General features: G+C 38.9%; 1 protein-coding gene across 1 annotated transcript in view; it reads right to left on the bottom strand.

Moving 5' to 3' along the window:
• LOC124297690 (esterase E4-like) overlaps nt 1-17494 on the bottom strand; it is a 32889-nt gene that overhangs the window by 1868 nt on the left and 13527 nt on the right. Inside the window, exons 3-5 of the mRNA XM_046748969.1 lie at nt 17035-17380; nt 5278-5628; nt 2118-2281 (exon numbers count right to left, since the gene is read on the bottom strand). Of these exons, the coding sequence (XP_046604925.1) occupies nt 2118-2281; nt 5278-5628; nt 17035-17380 (861 nt within the window). The remainder of the gene's footprint in view (nt 1-2117; nt 2282-5277; nt 5629-17034; nt 17381-17494) is intronic.

Below are 17494 nucleotides of genomic sequence, written 5' to 3'. Positions count from 1 at the left end.
GTTCAATAATATATCAGATATATACTTTTTTTCCTACGTGAGGGAAACTCTGCTCCCCCCAAGCCTTTCGGTGGGGGTTTCGCCCTCTACACTCTCGCCGTGGCCTGCAGCTCCCGCTCCCTCGCCCTAGCTCCCGCCGACCCACACCTATATACTAAATATGTATATTTTTGAGAAAGAATTTTTTCAATATTAATCTACGTTCTCAATTGTACACTCGATATTGCAGAAAATATATCGAGTCTCTCTTTTCAAGTCAATAATGTGTCCGTAGTTAAGTTGGAAATAAAGTGCTATATGTAACACAGGAATAAAATTCGACTTTATCCCCTTGTTATATAATGTACTATTAGTCACGTGGTTCTGTCACTTTAACCAATGACATACACAGTGAATCACGTAATTCTTCAGCACCGTTGAGGCTATTGAAGCGCTGGTGTCGATTCCGGCCGCTTCTAATAGCCTCAGGCCGAAGACGCTGGTCAGTCATTCAGTTAGCATAGAAATCAGTGGTCCCAATCGAGATTTGAACAGCTTGAAAATTTGGTTCATGAAATTTTTAATGTACAAAGTCGGAGTATAGAACAGTGAAAACGTAAAAATTTACAAACGCAACAAGTCATAATGGAGAATTGTTAGAATAAAGGTAAAAATATGAAAATAGCATATGGTGTTACTGATGCGAAAAGTAAGTAATTGGCGGAAGGCGGATTGATTGCAAAAACGACAACTGCAGCAATCGGACGAATACTAGTATGAACACAGCATCAGCTAAGGCGAGCATTGCAATCACACGAATTAAATATCTACATATTTAAAATTCGTTGCGAATCAGATATCGTATATCCGCATGTGTGACACACGCTATTTTTTGCGACATCTGTGAAGAAAAGTGTGATTTTAAACGCGCTGGTGGTGCCACTGAGACTATTTAAAAGTAAAGTCAGGTAACTTACGCTTAATAACACGGTAAGTGTAACTGAGTTATTCGAAAATGCGTATGCGTCAAAGAAGGCACTATACGGTGTAAAATTTTAGTTGCGGGCATGCAACAACATGATTTTTTACAACACCTGCTCTGGAAGTTGACTTTTCGAGCACTGTATGTCATCTCCGACATACACAATAATCGCATACTTGACTATATGTGTTTCATAAGCGCACATGTTCGGTTAAATATCAGATAACTGCACAGATTCCACCTAAACTATACTACTATAGAAATATAACCACACGGGTACAGTCTGTATTAAACTCACTCTATCTTTTTCACTTTACTAGAAACTACTCAAACGCCATCTGATGCCGCTATAGTAATTTAAAATCATTATATTCCTCTCAAATTCGACTTCCAGATCAGTTTTGTAAAAAATATTGTATTCTACGTGTGGGATAAGTAGCAAATATGACATTCGTGATTACGACATTCGCTGTAAGGGTTATGAGACATTCGTATGAAGACGAGTGTGGTAGATGTCGCTACGAGCCGTCAGGCGAGTTGCGACAACCACACGAGTAATCATGACTGTCCGATTATTTGCTACTTATCCCACACGTAGCATAAATAACTATTACTACACAGTTCCGAAATGGGGTACTTGACGCACGTTCCACAAGCTTGAAAAATCCAGGTTTCCAAGCAGATGTTGCAAAAATTTGATTTTCAGAGCCTTTGGATCATGCGTATAATGCCTCACTTCGGAAGAGTGCTAAAACGAATTCAGGAAGATAAATTTCCGCACTAAGCCTTTTTTCAGGTAGCTTTCTACATTGCCAGTGGCGTCACTGAGCGTGATTCAATCTTCCACTTGTCTTAAACTAAGGACTTATGGGTGGATCGTATACTAGGCTTATGGACAAGGAGTATGAATCTTGGAAGTACAAGAGGAAGCAGGTTACTGTACTGTACTGACAGTCACTATCGTGAGTCCGTGCCCTATTCCTAGGTCTGTGAATTCGTTTAATTACAGCGCTTGCCTTAGATCGTGTTTATTTACACTAACACTTATGGATTTGTAATACATCGTCTTCGGCTCGTACTGCCAACTTCATACTCGTAGTCGTGAAAACGATCGGATAATTCAATATACTGTTATAAGTTCAAGAAATATACTTACCAATCGTATATCAGCATTCAGATCGTTGAGATAGTACGACTTCAATGCTTTGGTGCGTGCAATTACGTTGATTTGCGGTAAATGCTCATAATGCAAAAGTAATGGTAAATGAAAATCAATAACATCCAGAAATTTCCGGAATCCATCTAGGTCGTTGAAAAAATCTGAAAAAAAATGATTTTGGATTAAAAAAAAAAATTTCAAATTTTGATAAATATTTTGAGATAGTTGTTATATTGATGTTACGGGGTAGATCATATAGACTTCGATGAGCGGCTACCGAAATCCACTCTACGCCCAGCCAAAGTGATATTTGGTTATTTATAGGGTTCGTATACGTCGATTATGCACTTATGTGCCACTACTCCCAATGCAGGAAATGATAAAAGAAAGAAGGGTTCGGTTTTAAAGAGGTAGACAATTTAAATGGCACAGTTGGTTTATTATTAATGATCAAGTGATTGAATTATGACAGTGGTCCATATAAAAAAGTCGGCTTGGGGAAAGGCCTTGAATTAACATGGAGAGATATAATTATAAGTGATTCGCGGGAAAGCTACGATGAAAGTGACGAGCTTAGAGAATGTAGAAGACTCGTTAGTTTATTTAGAAATGTTTCGGCTAAGTAGCGATGTAACAATTCAAATGAAAGTATTATCCCGCGGTCATTACGGCCTCATTTCACTCGTTATTTAAAATTGTCCTCACATATGTACTCACACTGGCGTGCAATGTTTACCTGTCCATCACTACCTGAAATCTTGCCGCTTGCCTGTGTCGCGTCTTGAAACCGAACTGTTGTACACTTCATGTATTTTCTGCTATCGCAAAATCATGTTTGTGTATTATCTACGTGTATTCTTTCGATCTTCAAACCTGACAATGAGTTGTATCACCGTGCGATACGGTTCGTATCGTACATCTTTTGAATAAAGTATATCATTTATTGCTAATGAACATCATCTGTCGCAAATCATTATCACGCTTCTCTCACTTCTATCTGTCATCACTAATTCGCGAATCGCACGTCAATGATCCAGTATTTATCCCTACCCCTCTGAACAGGAAATGAACCTGCTGACTCTGTGTGGGAACCGAGGCAGCTGGGTGAACATAGGGAGTAGTTACAGGGTGTAAAGTGACTCTATAACTGTGGGAAAGGAAAATGAGATCTGGCGGACGTAACATTGGTAAGTTTATTGAACCCTGAAAGTTAATAAAAAAAAAACATCAAAATTATTGATAAAATTGTCAACTGGTTGAATAATTATTGAAAATGACTGTATTGCCTGCCCACTTTGATCTTGGTTGGGATATTTTTGGTTTTAATTGCAGAAATTATGTAATTTTTTTAATGATTTTCAAAAATGTCGCAATCACTGTCATAATATCATAATTTGGAGAGCTCTGGGGGCGCCAGGAAGGTTGGAAAAATCTGAAATACTTTTTAGAATTGGAACAACAATACAAAAAATCGCAGACCAAATCTAAGAGGGCTAGGATTAGACCCTAGTCGAATTGACGTAGAATGCCCCATATACATATATAATCCACGCTACGAGTCTGATAAAAAGCGTCCTCCACTGTCTCCCACAATGCGGCAAATCGATCGATAAATGCGACATGGTGGGGACTGTCGCTTAAATCGAAGGCCGTCAGTTTCAATTTTTCAAATAAATCGAAAATTTTGTCATCTCTTACGATTACAACTCAATGTACACAAGTTGGAATTTCTAAGGCATTTTAGAAAATTATTTCTACAGATTACAATGCAAGAAGGAAATAGTAATGCACGAAAAATGAGTTTTTTCATTTGTCGATCAAGAATTCTGCAGTCCTCAAAGAAGTCGCAAATCTTGTTGACTCTTCTTTGCATCACATACATCTGATATAACTCACATTTAACAAAAATGATTCTTTGCATACAATCCGAAATACTTTTCAAAATAAAAGAATAGCTGAATTTGTAGGATATTACGGAATTATCGTGATTGCTTTGAAAACTTCGCTAACAAACGATGAAAAGAATCGAAAACATAATTGAATCGAAACAACAAAAACACTCATTTTCCTATATTTAGTGTACAGAAGGTAGGCTAAAGAAATTCACAACACTGAAAACCGCGATTTCTTCAGAATGTGAAATTTCTGTATCGATTCGACCCGGATTTAACCCTGGGCCTCTTAGATTTGGCTTACGCGTGGCGATCATTTATATGTCATTATTATTATCTTAACTCTCGAAGGCACTCAGCTTTTTTCCCGCTTTTCAAATAGATTTGAAGAATCCACAAATGTGTTTCAGAATGCGCAAATTGATCGCCACAATTGAAAATCTGAAAATATGATTCTGCGAAATCTTACATCAGATATCAAAATTTTTAAGCTTTGAGCTGATGTGGGATGGCGTTTTCTTATTTTTTCAATTATTTTCAGAAAGAACATTCAACAAAATTAGGAATGCGAAGAGTCAATTCACTATGAGTGGTCACTTGAACATTTTTGAAGTTATACTTCTTTAGGCGCGTTGAGAGTGAAATTTTAAGATTCGCGCGCATCACTGTAACGCAAAAGTGTAACACAAAAGTAACAGGTTGAAGCTGCCCGCTAAACCGCTCATAGCTACCAACAAAATAGAAATAGAACCTCTATTAGTCGCGCATGTTGGCACACTCGACGCCTTGATCACTGTTTTCATATTTATAATATTTATCCACATGTTTCTAGTTTCTACATTCACAACACGTGTTTTAGTTTCATACAAGTGCGATTTATACAGGGTGGTCCATTTAACTCTGTCTTCCAGAAAAGTTGTTGCATTTGAAGGGGGAAAATGAGTTTTGGAAGTGAAGGTCATATCTAATGAGATTTCGGTGTTTACGATGGTTTTTTAAATAGGACTACCTATTTTTTTGCTCACTACAAGGAAGCTGACATCAAAACGCGTCCAACCATGTGTAACAACATGACCTTCGGATAACTTTCGGCTCCAAAATTCATGATTAAGTAATGGAGGTGGAAATTCAAGGAGAATCCTAACACCAAGAATTAGTCCCAGGTCAAATTGGTATAGAATACCTCATATATATAAACTTTGTTCATTACGTTATAGTTTCAAAATACCGGCAGCCACTTTAAGATTATTTGTTTCGTTACTTACTTGCAGTTTGAACAATTCCCTCGTCCCGCGAAACGCTGACCAAATAGGGAAGATCGCGAATTTTCCCTGCGGCGATGAGATTCGTCGCAGTGTCGGTGAACATCGCGCCTGGGACATCTGGTTCAGCAATTGGGATCCAAGTATCTCTACCTCTGAAGAAAACTACGTCTGCGACAGTGAGATACGTTGCCTCAAATTTTCTAAGACAGTCGACAATGGCTGTTGACGTCTTTGTCGGGCAACCAAGAATTTCGCCAAGCTGAATGGCCTTTTCAGCGGCTAACGAACGGTCTTTGAGGACGACAGGCTGGAGTACTGACCCACTCTGAGTTATGTATCTGTGAAACAGTCCTGAAATAAGATTGTTCTACACAGGATCTCGATTTAACGGTCAGTGAGGAGGGGGGGGGGGGGGGTCTACGTGGTATTTTATTAAATGCAGGTTGCGTATGTGCCGCTGATCTTATTTCTGCGCGCCGGCTGACATTTGCTTATACATATATGTATAAGTATTTCGTGCTACGAGCCTGAAAAGATACTTGAATTCATCATGTCACGTCATGGGTTAGATCACTCAGGGATCATCCATTAATTAGGTCACACGCAAAGGGGAAGAGATGGAGTCCATAAAGTTTGACAAGCATGAAAGGGGGGGTCATAAGTACGTCATTTTTCAAGTTTGAAACTATTTATGTTAACTATTGTTCGGCGCGCGTGGCTGTATTCAAAACATTCGCGCACTGACTCGTCGATCGCCTTTAAGGTCATGTAATACTCCTATCCTTACTGACCGAACACACTCACCTTTTTTCTTCCTGTATTGAGTAAAAAAAAGAGCACAAGGTCGGCAAACGATAATTGAAATTTGAACCCTTTCCGTACGTTTGTTTATTTAATATAGAAAGAAACAGAGTGAGTCTGCTCCGTCGATAAAGGTAAGAGAACTATATAACCTTGAGAGGATGCCCTAGTCGATTGCGACATTGTCGTATATATCTCCAAATATCGATATCCACGTATCACAAATACAAAAAGGGCCTCGCAGCTCCATTCTATACACAATTCTAAATAAAAAAAACTACAATACATTTTCATTTCTGCGCTAGATGAAAATTCCACAACCAAAGCCTGAAGGGCAAACTCGCCCCGCGCTCGCCTACGAGCCATAATTTATGGGAAGCAGCCTGAGTTGGGCCCTTTCGGGAAAAGCCTACGTTACTTCCTTGCATACACTCAAGAAGACATGTAATTATCCACTGCACTCGGTGCGGGGATGGTAGTGAGCGGCACTAAGCCCCCTCACCTTGCGCCTCTGACTTAGGTGCGTAGATGGCGTCACTGTTTGCAGTCAAAGTATGATGTCGTTTTAAAAGAACATGTGCTAAGGTACAGCATGCTGTCGGCAATAACAAGAGAGTAGGATCTTATTTGTCTAAGGGTATTCACAATGAGTTCATCAGCGTTCTGGGGAATCAAGTGAAGCAGAAAATTTTGGATGATTTAGCAAAAGCAAAGACTTTGGAATCCTTTTTGATAGTATTCTAGACGAAGCTCACATTAATTAGATGAGTGAAGTGATCAGATACGTTCACATTGAAGGTGACAAACTTGAAGTAGAGGAATAATTCCTTGGGTTCTTTCCACTATCCGGAAAGATCGCCGCTGAACTCACGAAAGATATATTGAAGCAACTGGAAGAAGATAAACTAGATATCAACCTTTGTCGAGCTCAAGGATATGATAATGCAGCAACTATGGCTGGAGTTCATGGAGGAGTTCAGAAAAAAATCAAAGAAATTAATTCCAAAGCTTTGGCTATGCCTTGTGCAAACCATTCGTTAAATCTTTGTGGAGTCCACTCTTTCGGAATAATTCCTTCAAGTGTAACTTTTTTTGGAACCTTGGAGAGGGTCTATACATTCTTTTCAGCATCAACACATTCATAGGAAATACTGCTCAAGAATGTAGGTGAATCTGTCAAAAGACTCGCAGAGACGAGATGGAGTGGTCATTACGATGCTGTGGCACCGATGAAACAAAATTTTGAATAACTGGTTTCCACTTTCGCAGAGGCTGAGAATTGGACAACATTAGAACTGCTGATGTTCATTGTAAAATGGGACTACTCCGAATCATTACACAACTTGTTTTTGTGCACGAGATTTTACTTAACTGTGTGTGTATCAGTCGCAGTTTGCTAAAGAAGTTTCTCAAAGCTGAAGTTAATAAAGAACTGTTTAAGGTCAACGATGAGCCAAAGTAGACTGATCAACTCGCCAGACTTTCAATAGAAAGCCGACACACGAAGAATATAGATTTCAATGATGTAATTGAAAATTTTAATGCAATAAAAGCATGCAAGTACGCGTAACTGAAATACGCCAGACTTTGATTTTCCTTTTTTCTACAATTGTCCTAAAATAAAAATTGGGGGGGGAGGGGGGGGGGGGGGGTTTACACCGTTTGCCCCGAGTGCCAATCCTTCTTAGTTCGCCACTGCTACGGGGCAAGGGCTGTTCCCGTTGTGGCGAAGTAGTCCTGTAACGAGCTGGGTTTTTGCCATCTGGAAATCCTTCTTTGTCTGGCAACCTGACCCAGCAGAGAGGGCGATACCGGCATAACATAGCACACCGTCCATTGCGACAATATTGAGCAGGTTGTACCCCCCAATGGCTAAGAAAGCGCTCTTATTTGATTTAGTCAAGCGCATGATCATAAGCAGTCTTGGGTTTCTTTTAATTAATTATATTCTAATTACAAATTACAAATGTACATGTAATCTGTAATCGAAAGAATTCAGTTACTAATTACAACTATGATTTGTAATTAGAAAAATTTTAATTACAAGTTAAGAATATAATGAGTATCAACTTTTCGTCTCATTACAAATGGCAAATGTAAAAAGTATCGCTTATTTTTCTGCACTGAAACTTCTCTCAACGGTCACCTCCCAACAACGGATTCATCTGTACAACGGGCAGTGTAAATATCGCCAGAAGCACAATTTACAGCTTAATATTGTTCTTAATAGCGAATACTTCTCAATAACAGACAATATTTTTAGTCGCGAAGATGGCGGCTATTGGGAAGTTTCACTGTAATTATAAATTTCTAATGTAATTAGGATCGACTTTACTTCTGATTACTAATTACGAATGCAGTTAGTATCGATTTGTTTTCTAGTGACAAATGGCAAATATAATTAGTATCGATTTTTCTGATAATACCAAATCTCAATTCTAATTAAAATAGTCTTGTTTCCTAATTACAAATGACAAATGTTATTAGTATCGGTTTTTCTCCTAATTACAAATTTTATGTGAATCGTTTTTTTCCATTTACGAACTACAAATTTAATTGAAATCGGTTCATTTAATATCATTTTTCGAGCTGATTAAAATCATACTTCAGGCATTTATGGGTCATTCCAAGGATATTCGAGCATCCTACAGAATGTACGGGTCATTCCTTGAAAATATCAATGATTTAAAATACGTATGGGTAATTGCACGGAAATATGACTGACTTGGAGTATAAGTGGATTCTATGAAAACAGATTCAAGGACTAGAAATTTACAAAATTTTGAGGATTCCAAAAAATCTGTGAGGCGTAATTTAAGATGTCAGTCTTCAATTTTCTGCGAATTACAATAAGGGATGATTGACATTGTGAAATTTTGAGAGAAATAACAAAGAGTTCACGTGGAAGTAAGTGCAAGCCTGGGACAAACTGCAGGTTGAAACTTTCAAATTGCTTCCGCTAAAAAAAAGTCAATTCTGAAAGCATTGACTTCTACATGGACATCGGCTAAATGACCAAGGAAGAAAGTTGCCAATAACAACACGCAACTTTATAGTATTTTAGCACAAAATACTCAATTGTTTTTCCTCTAGCATAGAACTTGTTGTACGACAAATCGGAAATCAAAATTTCGGAAAATGCTCTAGAAATCAATAGTAGAGTAGGTATGGGGTTTCTGGACCACCTAGCGACAGTGCGTGCACGTGTGAGCTGTGCAAACATTGGTGAATCCGAAAAAGTGATGGGGGTCAATTTTTTTGTGTTAGTGCGTGTACGGCTAAATTATGCTATTGCATGTACATACCATCCTGGCATGACAAGTGGTGGGCTATGACGTCAGTAAGTAGATATATCGATTCGAGGCAAGTAAATTGCTCATATTGATTATTTATCACGCCAATGTTGCGTAATGGATGACGCCACCAGCACCGCCATTTTCACGCATTCAATTTTTTCTCTCACGTTAGCAATTTTACGCACATACGAATATCAAGTAATGCAGTGCTATATTTTTTCAATACATTCCGTTGTAGTATTATTTCCTTTTGTACACATGTGGTATCGAATTCGATCATCCTCACACCCAAAGCACATTGTATACATACCCAAAGTAAATTGCAACAGTATCGTTAATTTGCATCTGGAATAGGTATTTAACCGGTTATACATCTCCTGTATAACAGGGTCTCATTACTACCGCAGTACTACTTCCAAATTTATTTCAATACCGGTTAATAACACCGGCACACAAAAATAAAAACGTGGTCTGTACATTTGATCAGATCCATCCAGGGTTAAGTATTTCGATGCGCTGAATCTAATTGTGAGGTCCGTTTGGCCCGTACACCCTCAAAATTTTGAGGAAATTGCAAAAAAACGCTGAAAATCGTTAAAAATAGTAAAAAATTGCAGTTATGTCAATGGAAAAAATTTTGTTTAACCAGATCAAGTATGTTTCTTATGTATTTTGATGCGCTGAATCCGAATCGAAAGTTTGTTGGATATAAGCGAAGAAGAGTGTAAAATCAATGAAGGTCGTTTTTTTTCCTTAATTTTAATTACAATCTACGAATGTCATAGTTTATTTTGGATGTAATTGTTACGCCCCGACGTACCGCCTTGGCGTACCTTCTTCTAAATTCCATTTCATTTCATTACTTTAATTTCTTCAATGCACAGATATCATTTCATCAAAATCTCATATTCTAATAACGGCGAGTTCCACCCCTCCTGGCAAAAGTCACGTAGAGACCAACGATGATCCCTAGTATAAGGTTCAACTTTATTCTATTTATCTGGTACCAAGAACTGAGATGAGAGACTGCTGAGCTAGTATCAGTAGCGCTCAGCCTGGAAATATCCCTCTTTTTAAATTAAAATTATAATCAATAACTAGGATAAACCACTACCTTCAGAACCATCAAATTAAAATAGATTACTCATTGGAATGTATGAATGAATGTGTGAACATTGCATGCGAATATCTTTTGTTCATATTTTTAATGTGTCACCGACGAGATTGAGAATCGTCGGAACACCGTTGGACAGCGTGAAGTGACGCTGACCATGTGGATTTGGGCACCAGGAGGTCGCCCTCGCACCTCATTGGCTAATTACCGTTGTAACTAATTACAACTGCAGCTCCTTGGACCCTCGGGCCCAAGAAGCCGCGTCTTTCGTCTGTCAAGTCGCGAAGTGCGTGGACGTAAACCCGGATTAGCCCTCTCGAGCAAGAGTAGCGTTTGGAAAATCTTAATTGTGACCGGCCTAAAGTCTCGCGCTAATTCGTTAAATTCGAGCTTCAGTTATCCTGTTAGCTGCAAAAGACTCACTATCTTCTACATTTCCATCTTTGCTGTTCTTTACTAAATCTCGTTATTTCGCGAATAGACATTTTTATGCAGTTCCATTTTCCTCAATTAAACCAAGTTCGGCCCTGATTCAAACCGAATCAGGTAATCTTAAGTAATAATAATAATAATTACACTTTCATTTTCAATAAATTAATCGTTTCAATTAATTGATCATACGTTAAAATCAGAAAAACGGACACTTTCGATTATAACTCTCGGTAACAAAATATCAATCTAAATTCACAAAGACTAAGTGACCAACGTGCAACATCATTCGATTCATCAACTATTCCAAATTTGAGGTGAGGCCCCTGGTCCAACATTCTACTGACGCAGACCGACACGATCCGACGGCTCTCAATCTCGCCGACCGATTCACCCAAAAGCTAAGTCAATCCGAGTGTAAATCTTCTAAATTAGACGAATTCTTGTTCACCTTGATAATCAAAATTTCTTCAGTAAATTCACAAAAACCAAGCATAGAATTGGTGGCTAGCTTCACTACCCCCAATTAAATTCCATTTATTGTTTCCAAGAATTTACAAATAAGACTAAATGATTAAATATATATATTAAATATATATATATATAATATTAAACGATTTAAGATAATCTAAAAAGAGAGATACAATACAATACAATATTCACGACCAGCTAGTTATAACCATCGTTCAGAATAGATGTTCCTGGTACCAAATAATAATATCCATTAGAATCAAACAACACACGATTTGTATAAACTTGAATATTTCATAAATTGTTATTTTTGGCTCATATATATTTTTATCACCATCGATTGTTACCAGATATTTCGATAACTAAATTGAACCAGAATATACTACATCTTTTACCAGTTAAATCTTTTTAAACATTTATTTTGAGCGACCTTCTTCCCATTTTCTTTATTATAAAATAGCCTCAACTATTTAAACAAACCTCACAGACCTGTACAGGTCTATAGCAACACGATCCTACAAATTACCGGCGTACCGAAAGGTAGGTCTTTCTCTTAGTTTTAATTATTATTCATTGTCGTTGCGTGGGAGCTAGATTATTGATTTAATCATCAACTACCACCGCTCAGTACACCCTCACCCCCACGTAACATAATCATGTTTAGTTTATTGCTGTAGGTGAGAACAATATTAGTTTTTGATATTTTCTGCTATTTCATGCCTATTTTTTACGATTTTTTGCTATTTTTTCGAAATTCACTCAAATATAGAAGGTGTACGGATCCAATGAACTTTAGATTTGGATCCAACGCATCATAATACATAAGAAACATACTTGACCTGGTTAAAAAAAAATGTTCCATTTTCATATCTGCAATTGTTTACGATTCTTAACGATTTTCAGCGCTTTTTTGCAATTTACTCGAAATTTGGAGGGTTTACGAGCTAAACCAACGTCAGATTTGTATTCAGTGAATCGAAATATATAAGAAAAGTACTTGATTTATTTCAAGTAATTTTTTTTGTTTGCACAACTGCAATTTGTCATGCCTTTTAGCCATTTTTAGCAGGTTTTAGCAATTTACTCAAAATTTTGGGGGTGTACGGGCCAACAGACCTCAGATTTGGATTCAGCGCATCGAAATACATAATTCCAGATGGGTCTGGTCAAATGTACAGATCAATTTTTTTTTTGTGCGCCAGTGTAATGAGTAGTATTTTCAAAACGTTTTTATATCATCCTCTACTTAAGTTTTTGAACTCAAACTGCATTACCACTGACTCAGTTAACCGCTTTCATACTCATTCGTTATAAAAATGCATTCGCACTGCGGTCGCACGGCACAAAGATTACTCGTGCCAATACATTTTCGATCGCAATCGGTAAGCGTCCGCTGTGTGATTCATAGATTATCAACAAACATAGTTGAACCACATTTGACCTCCATAAATGCATCGCCTTTGTCGCAGGCATCCTTCCAACTATAATAAAGCCCATGAATATCAAAACCATTTATAATTTGCTGCCGAAAAAATTACTAAGAAGTACAAGATTTAAATACACCCCCACCACTCCAACATACCTGGCATGTTTGAACATATAAATACATGTATAAGCGTCATCGCCGAAACTAACTGATATTCAAAAAATCAGGTCGAATGTATTGCTACAAGTTAAACTTCTATCAGTTTTACAGTTATGATCTACTTCGGGGTGATTGTAGATTTTGTCACACGTCACTGTTTCCAAATATTTGCCGCGCTTACTATAAGGTAATAATTTGCAACAACACGATTAGACCACGATCCAGAGGATACTCACATTTCCGATCAACGGGCAGCAGCATAACAGGGTTTTCTCAGTATTGTCAAAAGTGTTACGATTCACTACTTACAAGAGCTGACGGGTTGCTAGATTGCCTAGCTTGTACAGTGGAAGTTAGATAAATGGCCTTTTAGTATCGAGACCGAACGCTAGTATCAGTGGCGCCACGAGTGGCCTAATTTGTCCCTATTGGCAGGACTTGCACTAACGTTGACGAGTGCTCTGGTGGTCATTTGTCATCATTTTTCCGAAAAAAACAAATATTCGTACCCAGAAAATGCCTCCTTCCAGTGAAAGAAAAGGCAAAGCTAATTTTTGCACTATTAGTTGTTGTAACAGCTGGAGAAATATCCAGTAAACCGTTATTTACTGTCTCTAGCGACAGGGTCATTCAAACCGATTGGTTAATTTCGTGCTATGGCGTAGCCATGGCGTAGCCCATCATACTTGCGCTCGGTCTCTGTAAGGCCATCCGAGCGAATGCCCCTCACCCGCACGATGACCTACGCCAATGCGGCATCCCCCACCTAAGCGCGCCCATCGCACACTGAGCTGCGCTGTCACCCCCCACCGCGGACGATACTCGCTTTCGACGCCGGCAGTGGGAGCGATTAGTAATTAGAGATTTCGGAGAATTTGCCTCTCCTCAGGCCCTACGGCAGGGCCGTATATCTAGCGTCGACTATAGATGATGTTAACCTTTCTCAAACTCAACCTCTATGAAATTGGTGTGACGTAATTTAAAGATGACCCCCAGGGTTAATAAAATCCGTTGTATCCAATTTAAATTTCTCTAATTCACGAGCTTAATTGGACTCACTTTTGGTACCTTAAACTAATTTGAAGTCATTTTAATCCAATTATTGAGTTTAGAGTTCATGGAGTTATTTGGAGTTGTTCGACGTCATTTCAACTCAATTGCCATCTCTTATATTCTGTAACGTGGCATTTCGGTTAGGCATGCCCGTTACAAGGTACTCTCTGAATCTTGGGCGGAGTCCAGGGATAAGGGTTTCGGAGATCGGGTCGCGAAATAGTAATACAGAGCGCCAGAACTGGAGTCACGCATCCAAGCTTCGACAGGGACGAAATAGCGAATTATGACTAAGATATTGCAGGCTTTTGTTTTTATTTATTTTTTTTTTTTGAGTACACCGGCCACAAGCCAGCGACCAACTCCGACGCCGAAGATATTTCGAGGCGAGGCAAAACCGCGGAGATCTTGCGTGAAGGATGCCGAGGCTGCGGAGGGGAACGCAACGCAGATCCCTGCAGCGCGGGAATCGAAGACGGATGCGATTCCCCCGCTGGCGGCCGGCGCGCCGCGGCTTCCCCGCTCACCCCGCCTACACCTGACCAAGGCAACCGCGAGAGACCAGCTAGCGACGAGGGAGCACCACCCCGCCCAACCCCAGGACACCGTAGAGCTGCGCGGAAGACGACATCGCGATCTAGCATTAAGTTCTGCGCCGCGTAGCGACGACAGGTGCGCGTCAAGTTGCGCAATCTCCGAAATCGATGACAGATGGATTGTTGCGCATTCTTATGGTGATGACGTCACGAAGGATTAGCGTGACGAGATCGGCGTTGCGGCCGATCGGCCATCTGAGATCACTCGAGTTCTGGCGACTAACTAAGACGGTAGTCACGTGTCGAAGTTGCGTTAGGTTAGGTTATTGGGTTTTCTTTGTTGTTCAGAAGTAGTGATCGCGAGGGACGATAACCGGCCACAATCACGAGGGAGTAGGACCGTTTGTACACTGGATATCGAGCGGTAAGTGTTGCTGATATTCTTGCGATCGGATTTCGAGGGGGATTGAGCGAGGGCTTGTCCGAAAAAGGATAGCCATTTGTAATTTGCGTGTCGGAAAATCCTCGAAATTCGTTTGCCGATTCTCTCGTTTGGTGACCGTAGCCTGAGTTGCGCGGAATAACGTAGAGCCAATTTTAAGAGACCGACCTGGTCGACTAGCGTCACAGGTTTGAGTCGCAGCAAGACAACTGCAATTTGAGAGTAACCAAATTCCGTTACCCTGGATCACGTCGAATCAAGTACGATAAAGTGTAACTTCGCGTGTAGGTCGCGAGTCGTCAAAGTGGGAGCGTTCGCACTCGCGAACTGCGCTAAGATGTCGCGAAGAAAGTCGAGTTCGGATGCGTTTAGATAACAGCCCGGCGATCCCAGTTGTGACCGGCGCCATTAAAAATAACGGCTGGAGATGCGAATAGCGCGTCGAGTCACATTCTCTTTTGTTTAAGTATTGAATTATTGTTTATTAGTAAAGTGGCGATTAGCGCCCGTAGGCTTAACGAATTTTCTAGATTTAGTAACAATCGCGGTTAGCGCGTCGATTACGATTTCAGTTTAGTTTGACCTAGTGGTTTGTTGTTAAGTCGGCGATTAGCGCTGTAGTTAGTAGAGGACGGACGCAGTTAGCGCGTCGAGTAAAATTCTGTTTTTTTTTGTTTTGGAGATAGTGTTTATTATTAAGGCAGCGATTAGCGCCAGTAAGACTAAGAGGTCGTCCAGATTTATTCATTTAATTTTCTTTCTCCTTTTCTGTTATATTATTCTTATTTTCTTTTTTTTATTAACTCTAAGTAGTTGACTATGAATCTCGAATAGCGAATTACGAATCAGCATTTCTATTGTTTAGCCTTTCGGATCGCGAAGAGCTACCGTGGCATTATTATTTCTCGTTTGTATTTGGAGTCGCCACAAGCGACATTTAAAGAATTATATTTTTTTTTTGATTTTGTATAAATTTTTTTTTTTTTTGTTAGTACTATCATTGGGAGAAAATATGTTGGTTGATTTTATCATTACTTCATAAAATAACGTGTTACATACCGCGCGGACGCCGATTCAGTGTGCACGCGGTAAGTTCTCGGTCATTTGCTCCGAGTGACCGAGGTGCAGGAAAAATCCACGTCATAATTCGTAAAGTCACTTGAATTAGATCTTTACTGTTGAAGAAGAAAAAATTTCGATGTGTGTAACAGAGGAACACAAAATAATTAGGTCGTATGTTTTTTTTTTTTATTAAAATGTGTAACTGTAGGTATTATAAGATATTGAAATTCATTAATTTCATAATATGTAGATTTACTTTAACATAGGTATTCTCATATTGTTGTAGTTTGATACGTGCTGTATTTTTATCAAACTTTGTTTAATGGAAAGAAGAGAAAAATATGACCTAAAGATTTTTCGTTGCTCCGTTTAATACGCATATAAAATTCTTTCATGCAAAGCCCCAATTCATTACAAAACTGCAGTTGAATTCATGTAAAGTAACTGGGAGTTAATTAAAGTCATTTGAATTCCGTAGCAATTTTTTGAATTCATGGAGGAACTCAAAGTTATCGAAAATCATGTGAATTCATTTGAAGCCGTTGGTTTCATGGAATGACTTAAAGTTGCATGAAGTCATATACAATTGACTGAACTTACTTGGAATATGGTTCATTCACATGAAGTAACTTACATTCGATATTGATTTTTTTATTCATAAGTAACTTGAAGTTATTCAAAGTCATTTAAATTAAACTGCAGTCGTTTCAATTCACGAATTCGTTTTAATTTTTGAATTTCTGAAATAACCTCGATCCAAAAAGGCCGACTCCAATGAATGAACATCATACGTCTAATTGACATCGAAAAACATAAAAGAGCATATAGCGCAACATGCATAGAAAAAATAATCTGTTCAAAAACTCTACAATTGCAGTTGTTGATGCTAGTAGACAGAACGTCGTGAATGATTACATACTATATCATTCTAGAATGATTCCTTTACAAAATTGTCAATCAAATCTCACCTTGCGTCAAGGGCGATAACGTCAAATAATGGATGGTAACAGCGCCTGAACTTCCCCCAAATATAGTGACTTGCTTAGGATCACCACCGAAGTATTGAATATTCTTTTGGATCCATTCCAAGGCCAGAACTATGTCCTTTAGGCAATAATTTCCGGGTGAAGCTTCATCCGTGGTGCTAAAGAATCCCAGTATTCCAAGACGGTAACTAGGAACTAGGAACACCACATCTTTGTCAAGAAGAAACTGTGGACCCCATCGCTCAGGGTGATTAATTCCTGCTCTGTATTGTCCACCATAGATGTACACCATTACAGGCAGTAATGTAGCGTTTTCGTATTTCGGAAGCTATGAAAAAATGCAGGTCATGTAATTGATTTAACAGAATTGAAGATGTGATATTTCAGATACAGCACATCTTATTCATAATGCTGAATTAACCCTAAACAGACACACATAGAG

The sequence above is a fragment of the Neodiprion virginianus genome, chromosome 2 (assembly GCF_021901495.1).
Source record: "Neodiprion virginianus isolate iyNeoVirg1 chromosome 2, iyNeoVirg1.1, whole genome shotgun sequence".
NCBI classification, from domain to species: Eukaryota; Metazoa; Arthropoda; class Insecta; order Hymenoptera; family Diprionidae; genus Neodiprion; species Neodiprion virginianus.
Note: the sequence above shows the minus strand (reverse complement) of the source record. Positions and strands in the feature narration are given on the sequence as shown.